This window comes from Panulirus ornatus, chromosome 15 (assembly GCF_036320965.1).
Source record: "Panulirus ornatus isolate Po-2019 chromosome 15, ASM3632096v1, whole genome shotgun sequence".
NCBI lineage: Eukaryota > Metazoa > Arthropoda > Malacostraca > Decapoda > Palinuridae > Panulirus > Panulirus ornatus.
Window position 1 is genome coordinate 131309 of NC_092238.1, and position 17933 is coordinate 149241.

Sequence of the window (17933 nt, forward strand, 5' to 3'; positions counted from 1 at the left end):
AATGTTCTCGACTTCCACACATTCTTCAAGGCTCCCAGGATTTTCGCCCCCTCCCCCACCCTATGATCCACTTCCGTTTCCATGGTTCCATCCGCTGCCAGATCCACTCCCAGATGTCTAAAACACTTTACTTCCTCCAGTTTTTCTCCATTCAAACTTACCTCCCAATTGACTTGACCCTCAACCCTACTGTACCTAATAACCTTGCTCTTATTCACATTTACTCTTAACTTTCTTCTTTCGCACACTTTACCAAACTCAGTCACCAGCTTCTGCAGTTTCTCACATGAATCAGCCACCTGCGCTGTATCATCAGCGAACAACAACTGACTCACTTCCCAAGCTCTCTCATCCCCAACAGACTTCATACTTGCCCCTCTTTCCAAAACTCTTGCATTCACCTCCCTAACAACCCCATCCATAAACAAATTAAACAACCATGGAGACATCACACACCCCTGCCGCAAACCTACATTCAATGAGAACCAATCACTTTCCTCTCTTCCTACACATACACATGCCTTACATCCTCGATAAAAACTTTTCACTGCTTCTAACAACTTGCCTCCCACACCATATATTCTTAATACCTTCCACAGAGCATCTCTATCAACTCTATCATATGCCTTCTCCAGATCCATAAATGCTACATACAAATCCAATTGCTTTTCTAAGTATTTCTCAGATACATTCTTCAAAGCAAACACCTGATCCACACATCCTCTACCACTTCTGAAACCACACTGCTCTTCCCCAATCTGATGCTCTGTACATGCCTTCACTCTCTCAATCAATACCCTCCCATATAATTTACCAGGAATACTCAACAAACTTATACCTCTGTAATTTGAGCACTCACTCTTATCCCCTTTGCCTTTGTACAATGGCACTATGCACGCATTCCACCAATCCTCAGGCACCTCACCATGAGTCATACATACATTAAATAACCTTACCAACCAGTCAATAATACAGTCATCCCCTTTTTTAATAAATTCCACTGCAATACCATCCAAACCTGCTGCCTTGCCGGCTTTCATCTTCCGCAAAGCTTTTACTACCTCTTCTCTGTTTACCAAATCATTTTCCCTAACCCTCTCACTTTACACACCACCTCGACCAAAACACCCTATATCTGCCACTCTATCATCAAACACATTCAACAAACCTTCAAAATAATCACTCCATCTCCTTCTTACATCACCACTACTTATTATCACCTCCCCATTTGCGCCCTTCACTGAAGTTCCCATTTGCTCCCTTGTCTTACGCACTTTATTTACCTCCTTCCAGAACATCTTTTTATTCTCCCTAAAATTTAATGATACTCTCTCACCCCAACCCTCATTATAACTCTCATATATATATATATTATATTCATTTATTTATTTATTTTGCTTTGTCGCTCTCTCCCGCGTTTGCGAGGTAGCACAAAGAAACAGACGAAAGAAATGGCCCAACCAACTCCCATACACATGTATATACATACACGTCCACACACGCAAATATACATACCTATACATCTCAATGTACACATATATATACACACAGAGACACATACATATATACCCATGCACACAATTCACACTGTCTGCTTTTATTCATTCCCATCGCCACGTCGCCACACATGGAATACCATCCCCCTCCCCCCTCATGTGTGCGAGGTAGAGCTAGGAAAAGACAACAAAGGCCCCATTCATTCACACTCAGTCTCTAGCTGTCATGCAATAATGCCCCAAACCACAGCTCCCTTTCCACATCCAGGCCCCACACAACTTTCCATGGTTTACCACAGACGCTTCACATGCCCTGATTCAATCCACTGACAGCACGTCAACCCGGTATACCACATCGATCCAATTCACTCTATTCCTTGCCAGCCTTTCACCCTCCTGCATGTTCAGGCCCTGATCACTCAAAATCTTTTTCACTCCATCTTTCCACCTCCAATTTGGTCTCCCACTTCTCCTCATTCCCTCCACCTCCGACCCATTTATCCTCTTGGTCAATCTTTCCTCACTAATTCTCTCCATGTGCCCAAACCATTTCAAAACACCCTCTTCTGCTCTCTCAACCACGCTCTTTTTATTTCCACACATCTCTCTTACCCATACATTACTTACTCGATCAAACCACCTCACACCACACATTGTCCTCAAACATTTCATTTCCAGCACATCCACCCTCCTGCGCACAACTCTATCCATAGCCCACGCCTCGCAACCATACAACATTGTTGGAACCACTATTCCTTCAAACATACCCATTTTTGCCTTCCGAGATAATGTTCTCGACTTACACACATTCTTCAAGGCTCCCAGGATTTTCGCCCCCTCCCCCACCCTATGATTCACTTTCGCTTCCATGGTTCCATCCGCTGCCAGATCCACTCCCAGATATCTAAAACACTTCACTTCCTCCAGTTTTTCTCCATTCAAACTTACCTCCCAATTCACTTCACCCTCAACCCTACTGTACCTAATAACTATGCTCTTATTCACATTTACTCTTTACTTTCTTCTTTCACACACTTTACCAAACTCAGTCACCAGCTTCTGCAGTTTCTCACATGAATCAGCCACCAGCGCTGTATCATCAGCGAACAACAACTGACTCACTTCCCAAGTTCTCTCATCCAAAACAGACTTCATACTTGCCCCTCTTTCCAAAACTCTTGCATTCATCTCCCTAACAACCCCATCCATAAACAAAAACAACCATGGAGACATCACACAACCCTGCCGCAAACCTACATTCACTGAGAACCAATCACTTTCCTCTCTTCCTAGACGTACACATGCCTTACATCCTCGATAAAAACTTTTCACTGCTTCTAACAACTTGACTCCCATGCCATATATTCTTAATACCTTCCACAGAGCATCTCTATCAACTCTATCATATGCCTTCTCCAGATCCATAAATGCTACATACAAATCCATTTGCTTTTCTAAGTATTTCTCACATACATTCTTCAAAGCAAACACATGATCCACACATCCTCTACCACTTCTGAAACCACACTGCTCTTACCCAATCTGATGCTCTGTACATGCCTTCACCCTCTCAATCAATACCCTCCCATATAATTTACCAGGAATACTCAACAAACTTATACCTCTGTAATTTGAGCACTCACTCTTATCCCCTTTGCCTTTGTACAATGGCACTATGCACGCATTCCACCAATCCTCAGGCACCTCACCATGAGTCATACATACATTAAATAACCTTACCAACCAGTCAATAATACAGTCATCCCCTTTTTTAATAAATTCCACTGCAGTACCATCCAAACCTGCTGCCTTGCCGGCTTTCATCTTCCGCAAAGCTTTTACTACCTCTTCTCTGTTTACCAAATCATTTTCCCTAACCCTCTCACTTTACACACCACCTCGACCAAAACACCCTATATCTGCCACTCTATCATCAAACACATTCAACAAACCTTCAAAATACTCACTCCATCTCCTTCTTACATCACCACTACTTATTATCACCTCCCCATTTGCGCCCTTCACTGAAGTTCCCATTTGCTCCCTTGTCTTACGCACTTTATTTACCTCCTTCCAGAACATCTTTTTATTCTCCCTAAAATTTAATGATACTCTCTCACCCCAACCCTCATTATAACTCTCATATATATATATATTATATTCATTTATTTATTTATTTTGCTTTGTCGCTCTCTCCCGCGTTTGCGAGGTAGCACAAAGAAACAGACGAAAGAAATGGCCCAACCAACTCCCATACACATGTATATACATACACGTCCACACACGCAAATATACATACCTATACATCTCAATGTACACATATATATACACACAGAGACACATACATATATACCCATGCACACAATTCACACTGTCTGCTTTTATTCATTCCCATCGCCACGTCGCCACACATGGAATACCATCCCCCTCCCCCCTCATGTGTGCGAGGTAGAGCTAGGAAAAGACAACAAAGGCCCCATTCATTCACACTCAGTCTCTAGCTGTCATGCAATAATGCCCCAAACCACAGCTCCCTTTCCACATCCAGGCCCCACACAACTTTCCATGGTTTACCACAGACGCTTCACATGCCCTGATTCAATCCACTGACAGCACGTCAACCCGGTATACCACATCGATCCAATTCACTCTATTCCTTGCCAGCCTTTCACCCTCCTGCATGTTCAGGCCCTGATCACTCAAAATCTTTTTCACTCCATCTTTCCACCTCCAATTTGGTCTCCCACTTCTCCTCATTCCCTCCACCTCCGACCCATTTATCCTCTTGGTCAATCTTTCCTCACTAATTCTCTCCATGTGCCCAAACCATTTCAAAACACCCTCTTCTGCTCTCTCAACCACGCTCTTTTTATTTCCACACATCTCTCTTACCCATACATTACTTACTCGATCAAACCACCTCACACCACACATTGTCCTCAAACATTTCATTTCCAGCACATCCACCCTCCTGCGCACAACTCTATCCATAGCCCACGCCTCGCAACCATACAACATTGTTGGAACCACTATTCCTTCAAACATACCCATTTTTGCCTTCCGAGATAATGTTCTCGACTTACACACATTCTTCAAGGCTCCCAGGATTTTCGCCCCCTCCCCCACCCTATGATTCACTTTCGCTTCCATGGTTCCATCCGCTGCCAGATCCACTCCCAGATATCTAAAACACTTCACTTCCTCCAGTTTTTCTCCATTCAAACTTACCTCCCAATTCACTTCACCCTCAACCCTACTGTACCTAATAACTATGCTCTTATTCACATTTACTCTTTACTTTCTTCTTTCACACACTTTACCAAACTCAGTCACCAGCTTCTGCAGTTTCTCACATGAATCAGCCACCAGCGCTGTATCATCAGCGAACAACAACTGACTCACTTCCCAAGTTCTCTCATCCAAAACAGACTTCATACTTGCCCCTCTTTCCAAAACTCTTGCATTCATCTCCCTAACAACCCCATCCATAAACAAAAACAACCATGGAGACATCACACAACCCTGCCGCAAACCTACATTCACTGAGAACCAATCACTTTCCTCTCTTCCTAGACGTACACATGCCTTACATCCTCGATAAAAACTTTTCACTGCTTCTAACAACTTGACTCCCATGCCATATATTCTTAATACCTTCCACAGAGCATCTCTATCAACTCTATCATATGCCTTCTCCAGATCCATAAATGCTACATACAAATCCATTTGCTTTTCTAAGTATTTCTCATATACATTCTTCAAAGCAAACACATGATCCACACATCCTCTACCACTTCTGAAACCACACTGCTCTTACCCAATCTGATGCTCTGTACATGCCTTCACCCTCTCAATCAATACCCTCACATATAATTTACCAGGAATACTCAACAAACTTATACCTCTGTAATTTGAGCACTCACTCTTATCCCCTATGCCTTTGTACAATGGCACTATGCACGCATTCCGCCAATCCTCAGGCACCTCACCATGAGTCATACATACATTAAATAACCTTACCAACCAGTCAATAATACAGTCACCCCCTTTTTTAATAAATTCCACTGCAATACCATCCAAACCTGCTGCCTTGCTGGCTTTCATCTTCCGCAAAGCTTATTTCTTACATTTTTCATATGTATATATATATGTGTGTGTATGTGTGTGTATGTGTGTGTATGTGTGTGTATGTGTGTGTGTATGTATATATATATATATTATCCCTGGGGATAGGGGTGAAAGAATACTTCCCACGCAATCCTCACGTGTCATAGAAGGCGACTAGAGGGGACGGGAGCGGGGAGCCAGAAATCCTTCTCCTCCTTGTATTTTTAAATTTCTAAAAAATGGGAAACAGAAGGAGTCACGCGGGGAGTGCTCATCCTCCTCATAGACTCAGATTGGGGTGTCTAAATGTGTGTGGATGTAACCAAGATGTGAAAAAAGGAGAGATAGGTAGTATGTTTGAGGAAAGGAACCTGGATGTTTTGGCTCTGAGTGAAACGAAGCTCAAGGGTAAAGGGGAAGAGTGGTTTGGGAATGTCTTGGGAGTAAAGTCAAGGGTTAGTGAGAGGAAAAGAGCAAGGGAAGGAGTAGCAGTATTCCTGAAACAGGAGTTGTGGGAGTATGTGATAGAATGTAAGAAAGTATATTCTAGATTAATATGGGTAAAACTGAAAGTTGATGGAGAGATGGGTGATTATTCGTGCATATGCACCTGGGCATGAGAAGAAAGATCATGAGAGGCAAGTGTTTTGGGAGCAGCTGAATGAGTGTGTTAGTGGTTTTGATGCACGCGACCGGGTTATAGTGATGGGTGATTTGAATGCAAAGGTGAGTAATGTGGCAGTTGAGGGAATAATTGGTATACATGGGGTGTTCAGTGTTGTAAATGGAAATGGTGAAGAGCTTGTAGATTTATGTGCTGAAAAAGGACTGGTGATTGGGAATACCTGGTTTAAAAAGCGAGATATACATAAGTATACGTATGTAAGTAGGAGAGATGGCCAGAGAGCGTTATTGGATTACATGTTAATTGACAGGCACGCGAAAGAGAGACTTTTGGATGTAAATGTGCTGAGAGGTGCACCTGGAGGGATGTCTGATCATTATCTTGTGGAGGCTAAGGTGAAGATTTGTATGGGTTTTCAGAAAAGAAGAGTGAATGTTGGGGTGAAGAGGGTGGTGAGAGTAAGCGAGCTTGGGAAGGAGACTTGTGTGAGGAAGTACCGGGAGAGACTGAGTACAGAATGGAAAAAGGTGAGAACAATGGAAGTAAGGGGAGTGGGGGAGGAATGGGATGTATTTAGGGAATCAGTGATGGATTGCGCAAAAGACGCTTGTGGCATGAGAAGCGTGGGAGGTGGGTTGATTAGAAAGGATGGTGAGTGGTGGGATGAAGAAGTAAGATTATTAGTGAAAAAGAGAGGAATCTGGACGATTTTTGCAGGGAAAAAATGCAATTGAGTGGGAGATGTATAAAAGAAAGAGACAGGAGGTCAAGAGAAAGGTGCAAGAGGTGAAAAAGAGGGCAAATGAGAGTTGAGGTGAGAGAGTATCATTAAATTTTAGGGAGAATAAAAAGATGTTGTGGAAGGAGGTAAATAAAGTGCGTAAGACAAGGGAGCAAATGGGAACTTCAGTGAAGGGCACTAATGGGGAGGTGATAACAAGAAGTGGTGATGTGAGAAGGAGATGGAGTGAGTATTTTGAAGGTTTGTTGAATGTGTTTGATGACAGAGTGGCAGATATAGGGTGTCTTGGTCGAGGTAGTGTGCAAAGTGAGAGGGTTAGGAAAAATGATTTGGTAAACAGAGAAGAGGTAGTAAAAGCTTTGCGGAAGATGAAAACCGGCAAGGCAGCAGGTTTGGATGGTACTGCAGTGGAATTTATTAAAAAAGGGGGTGACTGTATTGTTGACTGGTTGGTAAGGTTATTTAATGTATGTATGACTCATGGTGAGGTGCCTGAGGATTGGTGGAATGCGTGCATAGTGCCATTGTACAAAGGCAAAGGGGATAAGAGTGAGTGCTCAAATTACACAGGTATAAGTTTGTTGAGTATTCCTGGTAAATTGTATGGGAGGGTATTGATTGAGAGGGTGAAGGCATGTACAGAGCATCAGATTGGAGAAGAGCAGTGTGGTTTCAGAAGTGGTAGAGGATGTGTGGATCAGGTGTTTGCTTTGAAGAATGTATGTGAGAAATACTTAGAAAAGCAAATGGATTTGTATGTAGCATTTATGGATCTGGAGAAGGCATATGATAGAGTTGATAGAGATGCTCTGTGGAAGGTATTAAGAATATATGGCGTGGGAGGCAAGTTGTTAGAAGCAGTGAAAAGTTTTTATCGAGGATGTAAGGCATGTGTACGTGTAGGAAGAGAGGAAAGTGATTGGTTCTCAGTGAATGTAGGTTTGCGGCAGGGGTGTGTGATGTCTCCATGGTTGTTTAATTTGTTTATGGATGGGTTGTTAGGGAGGTGAATGCAAGAGTTTTGGAAAGAGGGGCAAGTATGAAGTCTGTTGTGGATGAGAGAGCTTGGGAAGTGAGTCAGTTGTTGTTCGCTGATGATACAGCGCTGGTGGCTGATTCATGTGAGAAACTGCAGAAGCTGGTGACTGAGTTTGGTAAAGTGTGTGAAAGAAGAAAGTTAAGAGTAAATGTGAATAAGAGCAAGGTTATTAGGTACAGTAGGGTTGAGGGTCAAGTCAATTGGGAGGTAAGTTTGAATGGAGAAAAACTGGAGGAAGTAAAGTGTTTTAGATATCTGGGAGTGGATCTGGCAGCGGATGGAACCATGGAAGCGGAAGTGAATCATAGGGTGGGGGAGGGGGCAAAAATCCTGGGAGCATTGAAGAATGTGTGGAAGTCGAGAACATTATCTCGGAAAGCAAAAATGGGTATGTTTGAAGGAATAGTGGTTCCAACAATGTTGTATGGTTGCGAGGCGTGGGCTATGGATAGAGTTGTGCGCAGGAGGGTGGATGTGCTGGAAATGAAGTGTTTGAGGACAATGTGTGGTGTGAGGTGGTTTGATCGAGTAAGTAATGTATGGGTAAGAGAGATGTGTGGAAATAAAAAGAGCGTGGTTGAGAGAGCAGAAGAGGGTGTTTTGAAATGGTTTGGGCACATAGAGAGAATTAGTGAGGAAAGATTGACCAAGAGGATAAATGGGTCGGAGGTGGAGGGAATGAGGAGAAGTGGGAGACCAAATTGGAGGTGGAAAGATGGAGTGAAAAAGATTTTGAGTGATCGGGGCCTGAACATGCAGGAGGGTGAAAGACGGGCAAGGAATAGAGTGAATTGGATCGATGTGGTATACCGGGGTTGACGTGCTGTCAGTGGATTGAATCAGGGCATGTGAAGCGTCTGGGGTAAACCATGGAAAGCTGTGTAGGTATGCATATTTGCATGTGTGGACGTGTATGTATATACATGTGTATGGGGGTGGGTTGGGCCATTTCTTTCGTCTGTTTCCTTGCGCTACCTCGCAAATGCGGGAGACAGCGACACAGCAAAAAAAAAATATATATATATATATATATATATATATATATATATATATATATATATATATATATATATATACATATATATATATTTTTTTTTTTTTTTTTTTTTTGCTGTCTCCCGCGTTTGCGAGGTAGCGCAAGGAAACAGACGAAAGAAATGGCCCAACCCACCCCCATACACATGTATATACATACACGTCCACACATGCAAATATACATACTATTCGCCATTTCCCGCATTAGCGAGGAAGAGTTAAAAACAGAGGACTGGACCTTTGAGGGAATATCCTCACCTGGCCCCCCTCTCTATTCCTTCTTTTGGAAAATTAAAAAAAAAAAAACGAGAGGGGAGGTTTTCCAACCCCCCGCTGGCATATATATATATATATATATCATCCCTGGGGATAGGGGACAAAGAATACTTCCCACATATTCCCTGTGTATCACAGAAGGTGACTAAAAGGGGAGTGAGCAGGGGGCTGAAAATCCTCCCCTCTTGTTATTAATTTTCCAGGAGAAGGAACAGAGAAGGGGGCCAAGTGAGGAATTCCCTCATAGGCTCAGTCCTCTGTTCTTAACGCTACCTCGCTAATGCGGAAAATGGCGGATAATGTGAAAAAAAAAATATATATATATATATATATATATATATATATTTTTTTTTTTTTTTTTTATACTTTGTCGCTGTCTCCCGCGTTTGCGAGGTAGCGCAAGGAAACAGACGAAAGAAATGGCCCAACCCCCCCCCCATACACATGTACATACACACATCCACACACGCAAATATACATACCTACACAGCTTTCCATGGTTTACCCCAGACGCTTCACATGCCTTGATTCAATCCACTGACAGCACGTCAACCCCTGTATACCACATCGCTCCAATTCACTCTATTCCTTGCCCTCCTTTCACCCTCCTGCATGTTCAGGCCCCGATCACACAAAATCTTTTTCACTCCATCTTTCCACCTCCAATTTGGTCTCCCTCTTCTCCTCGTTCCCTCCACCTCCGACACATATATCCTCTTGGTCAATCTTTCCTCACTCATTCTCTCCATGTGCCCAAACCATTTCAAAACACCCTCTTCTGCTCTCTCAACCACGCTCTTTTTATTTCCACACATCTCTCTTACCCTTACGTTACTTACTCGATCAAACCACCTCACACCACACATTGTCCTCAAACATCTCATTTCCAGCACATCCATCCTCCATATATATATATATATATATATATATATATATATATATATATATATATATTTTGTCATGCATATTCGCCATTTCCTGCATTAGTGAGGTAGCATTTAGAACAAAGGACTGAGCCTAAGGGGCAAAATCTTCACTTGGCCCCCTTCTCTGTTCCTTCTTTTGGAAAAGTTAAAACTGAAAAACCAAAAGAAAAGTCTGTGCATCTTTTCTTATGTCTTTACATCTTTGTGTCATATCTATCTATCTATCTATATTTCTAAAGCCTATTTCCTGTGGGAACTCCCTTGACAGGATAGCCATGGCAAAAGAGTCTCCATAACTGGTGAACTCCAGTGCTACTCTTAACCTTTAATGCCTTACACTTAATAGGCCACTGGAAGAGGGCAACTCTAGCACAATGTTTTCAGTCCTCTATCCAATGTTCATAACAACTACAACTACCTAAGGTGTCTACCCCATTTTTCAGTCTACTACTTTTACCTAATGCTCCTAGCTGATGTTCCTACCTACTACTTCTACCTAATGTTTTTACCTATGCTCCTTTCTAATGCACCTACCTACAACTTCTATTTATTGCTACTATCATTCTGCCAAAACGTAGTGCTAGCACATAGCACTCACTGCAAAAAAAAAAATCTAGAGTCAAGAAGAATGAGTTGTGTGAGTTAAGTGATGTCAAGTGTTATGTGTGACAAAGAGATATTGTATGTTTGTGGACAGAATGCCAGCAGTCCACTTGTGGATGAGGCAGAAAGAAAAGACAGCTACCTGAGTCAAAGGAGTGCAACTTGACAAGCACTGAAGTGCTAGCTCATATTATATCATATCATGCCTAAGTAAATCTGGTGTGCTTGTCTGATGATAGGGTATATATAGTGTCTGTTGGTATGAACATATGTATGAAAAATATTCTGCACTGTACATATATCAACAAGAATGACACAAAAAGATATACCTGGGAGGGATGTATTCTGGACCAAAGACACGTTCATGCAAGCTGAATGATGGTGATGAGTCACGTCACATGAAGTCCACAAGAATCCAAGGGGGGAAAAAAAGAAAATGACAAATAGGCACACAAAATTACAGTTCTACTTGAAAATATAAGTTTTTTCCAATTCTTATGGAGCAATAATTCATATTACACATTCCAAAAAGTTCTATTACAAAAAAATGTGTATACATGTATAAATATACACATATATGGCAAGGCAGCTTTATGTCAAGTTCAAGTCTTTTTTCAAGATATCAAATGCTATGGAAGCGTTGAGCAGAGCACTGTATATGCTGCAAAATTATAAGCCACGAAAAATATTTTAATCATCATGCCCATTAATGTAGTAATAAAGTATGTACCTGTTTCCATGTAGTGTTCCCACCTCGGACTATTGCTTGAGCAATACCAGAGTAAGTGGACATGCTAGAACTATACTATATAAACTTGTGCACATTCCTGTGAGTGTGAAAGTGGATGTATATCAAGCTGTCAGATTTCTTGATGTTTTAGTTCATGAACCTTGGGATGTTTACCAGTGGTGGCTTAGGCTTAAGTCACACAAACAAACAAACAGCCAGTTTGTTAAAGCTGCAGAAAATATCACTTATGGACTAACAATGTAATGTTTGCTTCAGTTGTAATAATGTACATCAATGAAAGTCATTTTGGCTTCAGAAGATGATGCTTTCTGGCTATCAGTGTTTGTCCATAAGGATAAGAGCTGCAAGTATTCAAACCAGTGCTCAGCAAAAGATCAAAATAGCTAAAGAATATAAAGAAGCCAGCCAAAAACTTAAATGGTGAAATAAACTGTCATTCACTTTATAACTAAAGAAGTTATCAAGAAAATAGTATCTCCTATAATATATCTATCTTGTAATTTACTTTACGATGTTCCCATATTCTGCATTAATCCTATGGCAGGTAGAAGCTGCAAAGGTCCTTATGAGCAGTGGTAAAGAATAGCATCATCATCAGTACCAATCGAACCAACACCAACATCAGCAACAGCAGCAGTATCAGCAGCACCCACACCAGCCACAGCCTCGCCAGACCTCGTGCCCCAAGCAGCTAATATGTCTACATATGGCTGGCCACATGGAGGAAGCTGACAAGGTTGTTACAGTCAAACAATAATCACACAACAAATTTATAACCTTGTACTTACTTTAAAGTATAGAAAATCTTAATATATCAAATAAAAAATTAACATTATCTGCAATAGTAAAAATGGTTTCAAGCTTGATATCTGTGGATCTTTAACATCTCATCTAAACTTGTTTTTATTATCAAATGAAAGTCCATTGCTTTTTTTTTAATGCTACCCTATGGTATCCATCTCCTTTCTGATAGGTTGACAGTCAGGTGCCTCCAAGTGGGTCAGCAAGGTGAGCTGTTTACCTGGGAACCCGGGCCTCCACGACCTCCTCCTCCCCGGTGTCAGAGGAGTCTTGGCTGGTGGTGAGAGCAGGGGTAGGGTTTCGCTGCTCCGCATCAGTGCCGCCCACGCCAGAGTCACTGTCGCTTACCATGGCCATCCTCTCACTATGGTCAATGTCGTTGTCCACGCTGCGAGACCCAGTCATAACCAGGAATACCACAGTTACCAGTCCACCACACTTTACCAGGGTCTTACAATTACTGGAGTACCACAGTTACCAAAGCAAGTTACAACAGCATCATGATTGTTGGGTTTCTATAATTTTCTTGGTACTGCTGTTCTATCAAAACACCAATGTTGTAGATAAATTTCTTGATAAAACCTGTCATTATGCCTGAATGACTGCCTTATAGCAAAGCATCTACAATCACCTGACATCCATAAATTACCATTTACCAACATTACCATGACAGACATCAGGTAGTTTAACAGAAGAGGTAACTGGAAATGTCAGTGATGTCAGATGTCAAAGTTTAAGTAATAAATCATTTAAAAGAGGTAGTAAGATGAATATACATTACCAAGTTAACCACAGATACCAACAATACCATGGCTACTGCAGCTGGAATGCTCAGGTCACTTTGGTACCCTCTGTACGGTCTACCCTTGGAGTAGAATTCGATTAAGTCAAATTGTAACTATTACACTTGGTAACTAATCACACTCTCAAGGATGAAATAATGGGTGTTGAGTTCTACTGAAGTGCAGCTCCCATCCAAGTGGAGTACTGAAATATTTTGGACAGAGGTGGAGGAATACTCTTAAGATCTATCTATCAATCTATCTATCTAACTACCTATATATCTATCTGTCAAGTGAATAATGAGGACCTCCTAGAGTAAAGGCAATAAAGATCACCTAACAGTTTCAACTCTACAAAATGGGCAACTTCTTCAATGAATACTTAAAATATGAAGAAAGAAGGCACAAAAAGGTTTTGGATAAAACTGTAGATGAGTTTATTAAAAAGTATAAACCAATCAATAGTATGAATGCACCAGAACACAACTAGGGATGGATTTAATGTTAAGACAATACTGCAGTTACAAATGTACATTCTTCTAAGCATTGCAGGAGTAAAATCACATCCACTAAAATACTGTGAAAATATTCATGGAAAAGGCATGCAAACTATTTCATCTAACAAGCTAATACTCACCTCATGAGAACAAATCATTGATCAAAGTGTACCTGTTTCTCAGCAAACTGGAAAACTGGGAACTGGAAACCATTGTGGTTTTGTGTCTAACCCAGCACTATTGTCTTTAAAGAATGAAAATATTAAAAATATGTCAAAAAATAGGCTACAGTGGAGTAACTTAGACCAATGGCAAATCTTTTATTATAACACTGCCACATTCAAAGCTAATAGATATGTAATACAACAGAAAGTATTCATGTGGGTTCTCAAGTTGGTGTCTATTGTGAAACACTAATTCATTACCAAGTTATGTAATTTAGTATTTATTTATTTATTTATTTTGCTTTGTCGCAGTCTCCCGCGTTAGCGAGGTAGCGCAAGGAAACAGACGAAAGAATGGCCCAACCCGCCCACATACACATGTATATACATACACGTCCACACACACAAATATACATACCCATACATCTCAATGTACACATATATATACAAACACAGACATATACATATATACACATGTACACAATTCATACTGTCTGCCTTTATTTGTTCCCATCGCCACCTTGCCACACATGGAATAACAACCCTCTCCCCCCCCTCACATGTGCGAGGTAGCACTAGGAAAAGACAACAAAGGCCCCATTCATTCACACTCAGTCTCTAGCTGTCATGTAATAATGCACCGAAACCACAGCTCCCTTTAAACATCCAGGCCCCACACAACTTTCCATGGTTTACCCCAGACGCTTCACATGCAATGGTTCAATCCATTGACAGCACGTCGACCCCGGTATACCACATCGTTCCAATTCACTCTATTCCTTGCCCGCCTTTCCCCCTCCTGCATGTTCAGGCCCCGATCACTCAAAATCTTTTTCACTCCATCTTTCCAACTCCAATTTGGTCTCCCACTTCTCCTCGTTCCCTCCACCTTTGACACATATATCCTCTTGGTCAATCTTTCCTCACTCATTCTCTCCATGTGACCAAACCATTTCAAAACACCCTCTTCTGCTCTCTCAACCACACTCTTTTTATTTCCACACATCTCTCTTACCCTTACACTACTTACTCGATCAAACCACCTCACACCACATATTGTCCTCAAACATCTCATTTCCATTTTCATGTAATTTAGTAAAGATACAAAAAGATCCTGACAACAAAATGTATCAAAGTGATTAAAATAGCAAATGCAAATCAATTTATTTTACTTTATGCATTGCTGAAAGTCAGTCCTATGTAGATATCTGATATTCAGAGCATCTCTTACATGTACAATCAGTGCCAAACTTCCTTTAAAAGCAATATTGACTCTCATGGAACGATGATTATGCATGAAGTGGGTATCAACAAAATGAATAATAATTATCATTGTAGTATAATTCAGTACCAATGTGTCTGTATGTATTTGGAAGTAATCATGTAGGTATGTACTACTCTAATGACTGTAGCTGTATTCAAATAAAGCACCTGTGCCCCTTGAACTTGTAACCCATACATTTTTTCTGACTCATGATCCCTGGCTACCCCTTACTTCACCCAGAGTGTTAGAAGATTGAAGATAAGGAATTACAATGATTCTTTATCTCCCCCTGGATTTGATGATGCTGAGATATGTGATAAACACATAATACTATTTCATAAGATGTTACATATACCATAATGTACTTATGTTTCAATGCAGTTACATAAAGATATAACAATGGCAAATAGCAACCTGGATATGAGGAATGTGCCACAGCAATCCAGAGGAATGGCTACAGAGGGGAAAGTGTAACATCAGTAACAATATCACGAAGGAGCTTGTGAGTACGGCTTGTCTAGGCTCTCCTTTTAACTGCCATCTACCACACCTCATGCTCCTCCACTCAAGCCTACCTTTTCTGTTGCCAGCAACCAGCTTTGGACCCTAGATCCTCTAGCCACCCCTCCACCCCATTGGTCAGTACCATGAATATGGAAAAATACCTCTGTAAAAAGCTCAAGCCCTTTTCTGTTATGGTGGAACCACAGTCAGTAGCTACATGATAGGAAGAGTGGGTTCAGCACATGGAATATCTAATGGAGAAAATTAAAATACACATGGATAATTTGATGCAAAAAAAAAAAATGAATAAATTCTCTCAAATCTACCCAAAAGTCGTTCCAGTATGATTATACATGAGCCTCAAGGAAGGTGCTAAACATTTTACAGGGTATGAAGCATGCACAGGATGGAATGAATTAGGAAAATGTGGTATACAGGGGATTATGCACTGTCAATGGACTAAACATGAGATTATAAAGTAGCTGGGGGAAAATATTGATATGTCTTTGGGGGCCTGTTTGTGATGGGAGGGGAGTCTGGTTTTAGTGCATTACACAAGACATCTAGAAAATGGATGTGAGTGAATAAAGCTATTCTTTGTCTGTGCCTGCCACTACCTTGATGATGCAGGTAATGGCAAACATATATAAATAAATACATAAATATATAAATGAATAAACCATGGAAAGTTTTGTGGGACCTGGATGTGGAAAGGGAGCTGTGGTTTCGGTCCATTACATATGACAGATAGAGACTGTATGTGAACGAATGTGGCCTTTGTTATCTTTTCCTAGCACTACCTCGCGTGAGCACGAGAGAGGACGGTGCCATTTCATGTGTGGCGGGGTAGCGACGAGAATGGATGAAGGCAACATGTATGAATATGTTATTTTATTTTTTTATTTTGCTTTGTCGCTGTCTCCCGCGTTTGCGAGGTAGCGCAAGGAAACAGACGAAAGAAATGGCCCAACCCACCCCCACACACAATGTATATACACACACACCCACACACGCAAACATACACACCTATACATCTCAATGTACACATATATATACACACACAGACACATACATATATACCCATGCACACAATTCACACTGTCTGCCTTTATTCATTCCCATCGCCACCTCGCCACACATGGAATACCATCCTCCTCCCCCTCATGTGTGCGAGGTAGCGCTAGGAAAAGATTTCAAAGGCCCCATTCGTTCACACTCAGTCTCCAGCTGTCATGCAATAATGCCCAAAACCAGAGCTCCTTTTCCACATCCAGGCCCCACACAACTTTCCATGGTTTACCCCAGACGCTTCACATGCCCTGATTCAATCCACTGACAGCACGTCAACCCCGGTATACCACATCGATCCAATTCACTCTATTCCTTGCCCTCCTTTCACCCTCCTGCATGTTCAGGCCCCGATCACTCAAAATCTTTTTCACTCCTTCTTTCCACCTCCAATTTGGTCTCCCACTTCTCCTCGTTCCCTCCACCTCCGACACATATATCCTCTTGGTCAATCTTTCCTCGCTCATTCTCTCCATGTGCCCAAACCATTTCAAAACACCCTCTTCTGCTCTCTCAACCACGCTCTTTTTATTTCCACTCATCTCTCTTACCCTTACATTGCTTACTTGATCAAACCACCTCACACCACACATTGTCCTCAAACATCTCATTTCCAGCACATCCACCCTCATGCGCACAACTCTATCCATAGCACATGGCTCGCAACCATACAACATTGTTGGAACCACTATTCCTTCAAACATACCGATTTTTGCTTTCCGAGATTATGTTCTCGACTTCCACACATTCTTCAAGGCTCCCAGGATTTTCGCCCCCTCCCCCACCCTATGATTCACTTCCGCTTCCATGGTTCCATCCGCTGCCAGATCCACTCCCAAATATCTAAAACACTTTACTTCCTCCAGTTTTTCTCCATTCAAACTTACCTCCCAATTGACTTCACCCTCAACCCTACTGTACCTAATAACCTTGCTCTTATTCACATTTACTCTTAACTTTCTTCTTTCACACACTTTACCAAACTCAGTCACCAGCTTCTGCAGTTTCTTACATGAATCAGCCACCAGCGCTATATCATCAGCGAACAACAACTGACTCACTTCCCAAGCTCTCTCATCCACAACAGACTTCATACTTGCCCCTCTTTCCAAAACTCTTGCATTCACCTCCCTAACAACCCCATCCATAAACAAATTAAACAACCATGGAGACATCACACACCCCTGCCTCAAACCTACATTCACTGAGAACTAATCACTTTCCTCTCTTCCTACACGTACACATGCCTTACA

General features: G+C 41.6%; 1 protein-coding gene across 1 annotated transcript in view; it reads right to left on the minus strand.

Annotated features, from left to right (window-relative positions):
* The window catches only part of rdgA (retinal degeneration A), a 243246-nt gene that overhangs the window by 29098 nt on the left and 196215 nt on the right, over positions 1-17933 (minus strand). The window contains exons 16-17 of the mRNA XM_071670254.1: positions 12622-12789; positions 11179-11220 (exon numbers count right to left, since the gene is read on the minus strand). Of these exons, the coding sequence (XP_071526355.1) occupies positions 11179-11220; positions 12622-12789 (210 nt within the window). The remainder of the gene's footprint in view (positions 1-11178; positions 11221-12621; positions 12790-17933) is intronic.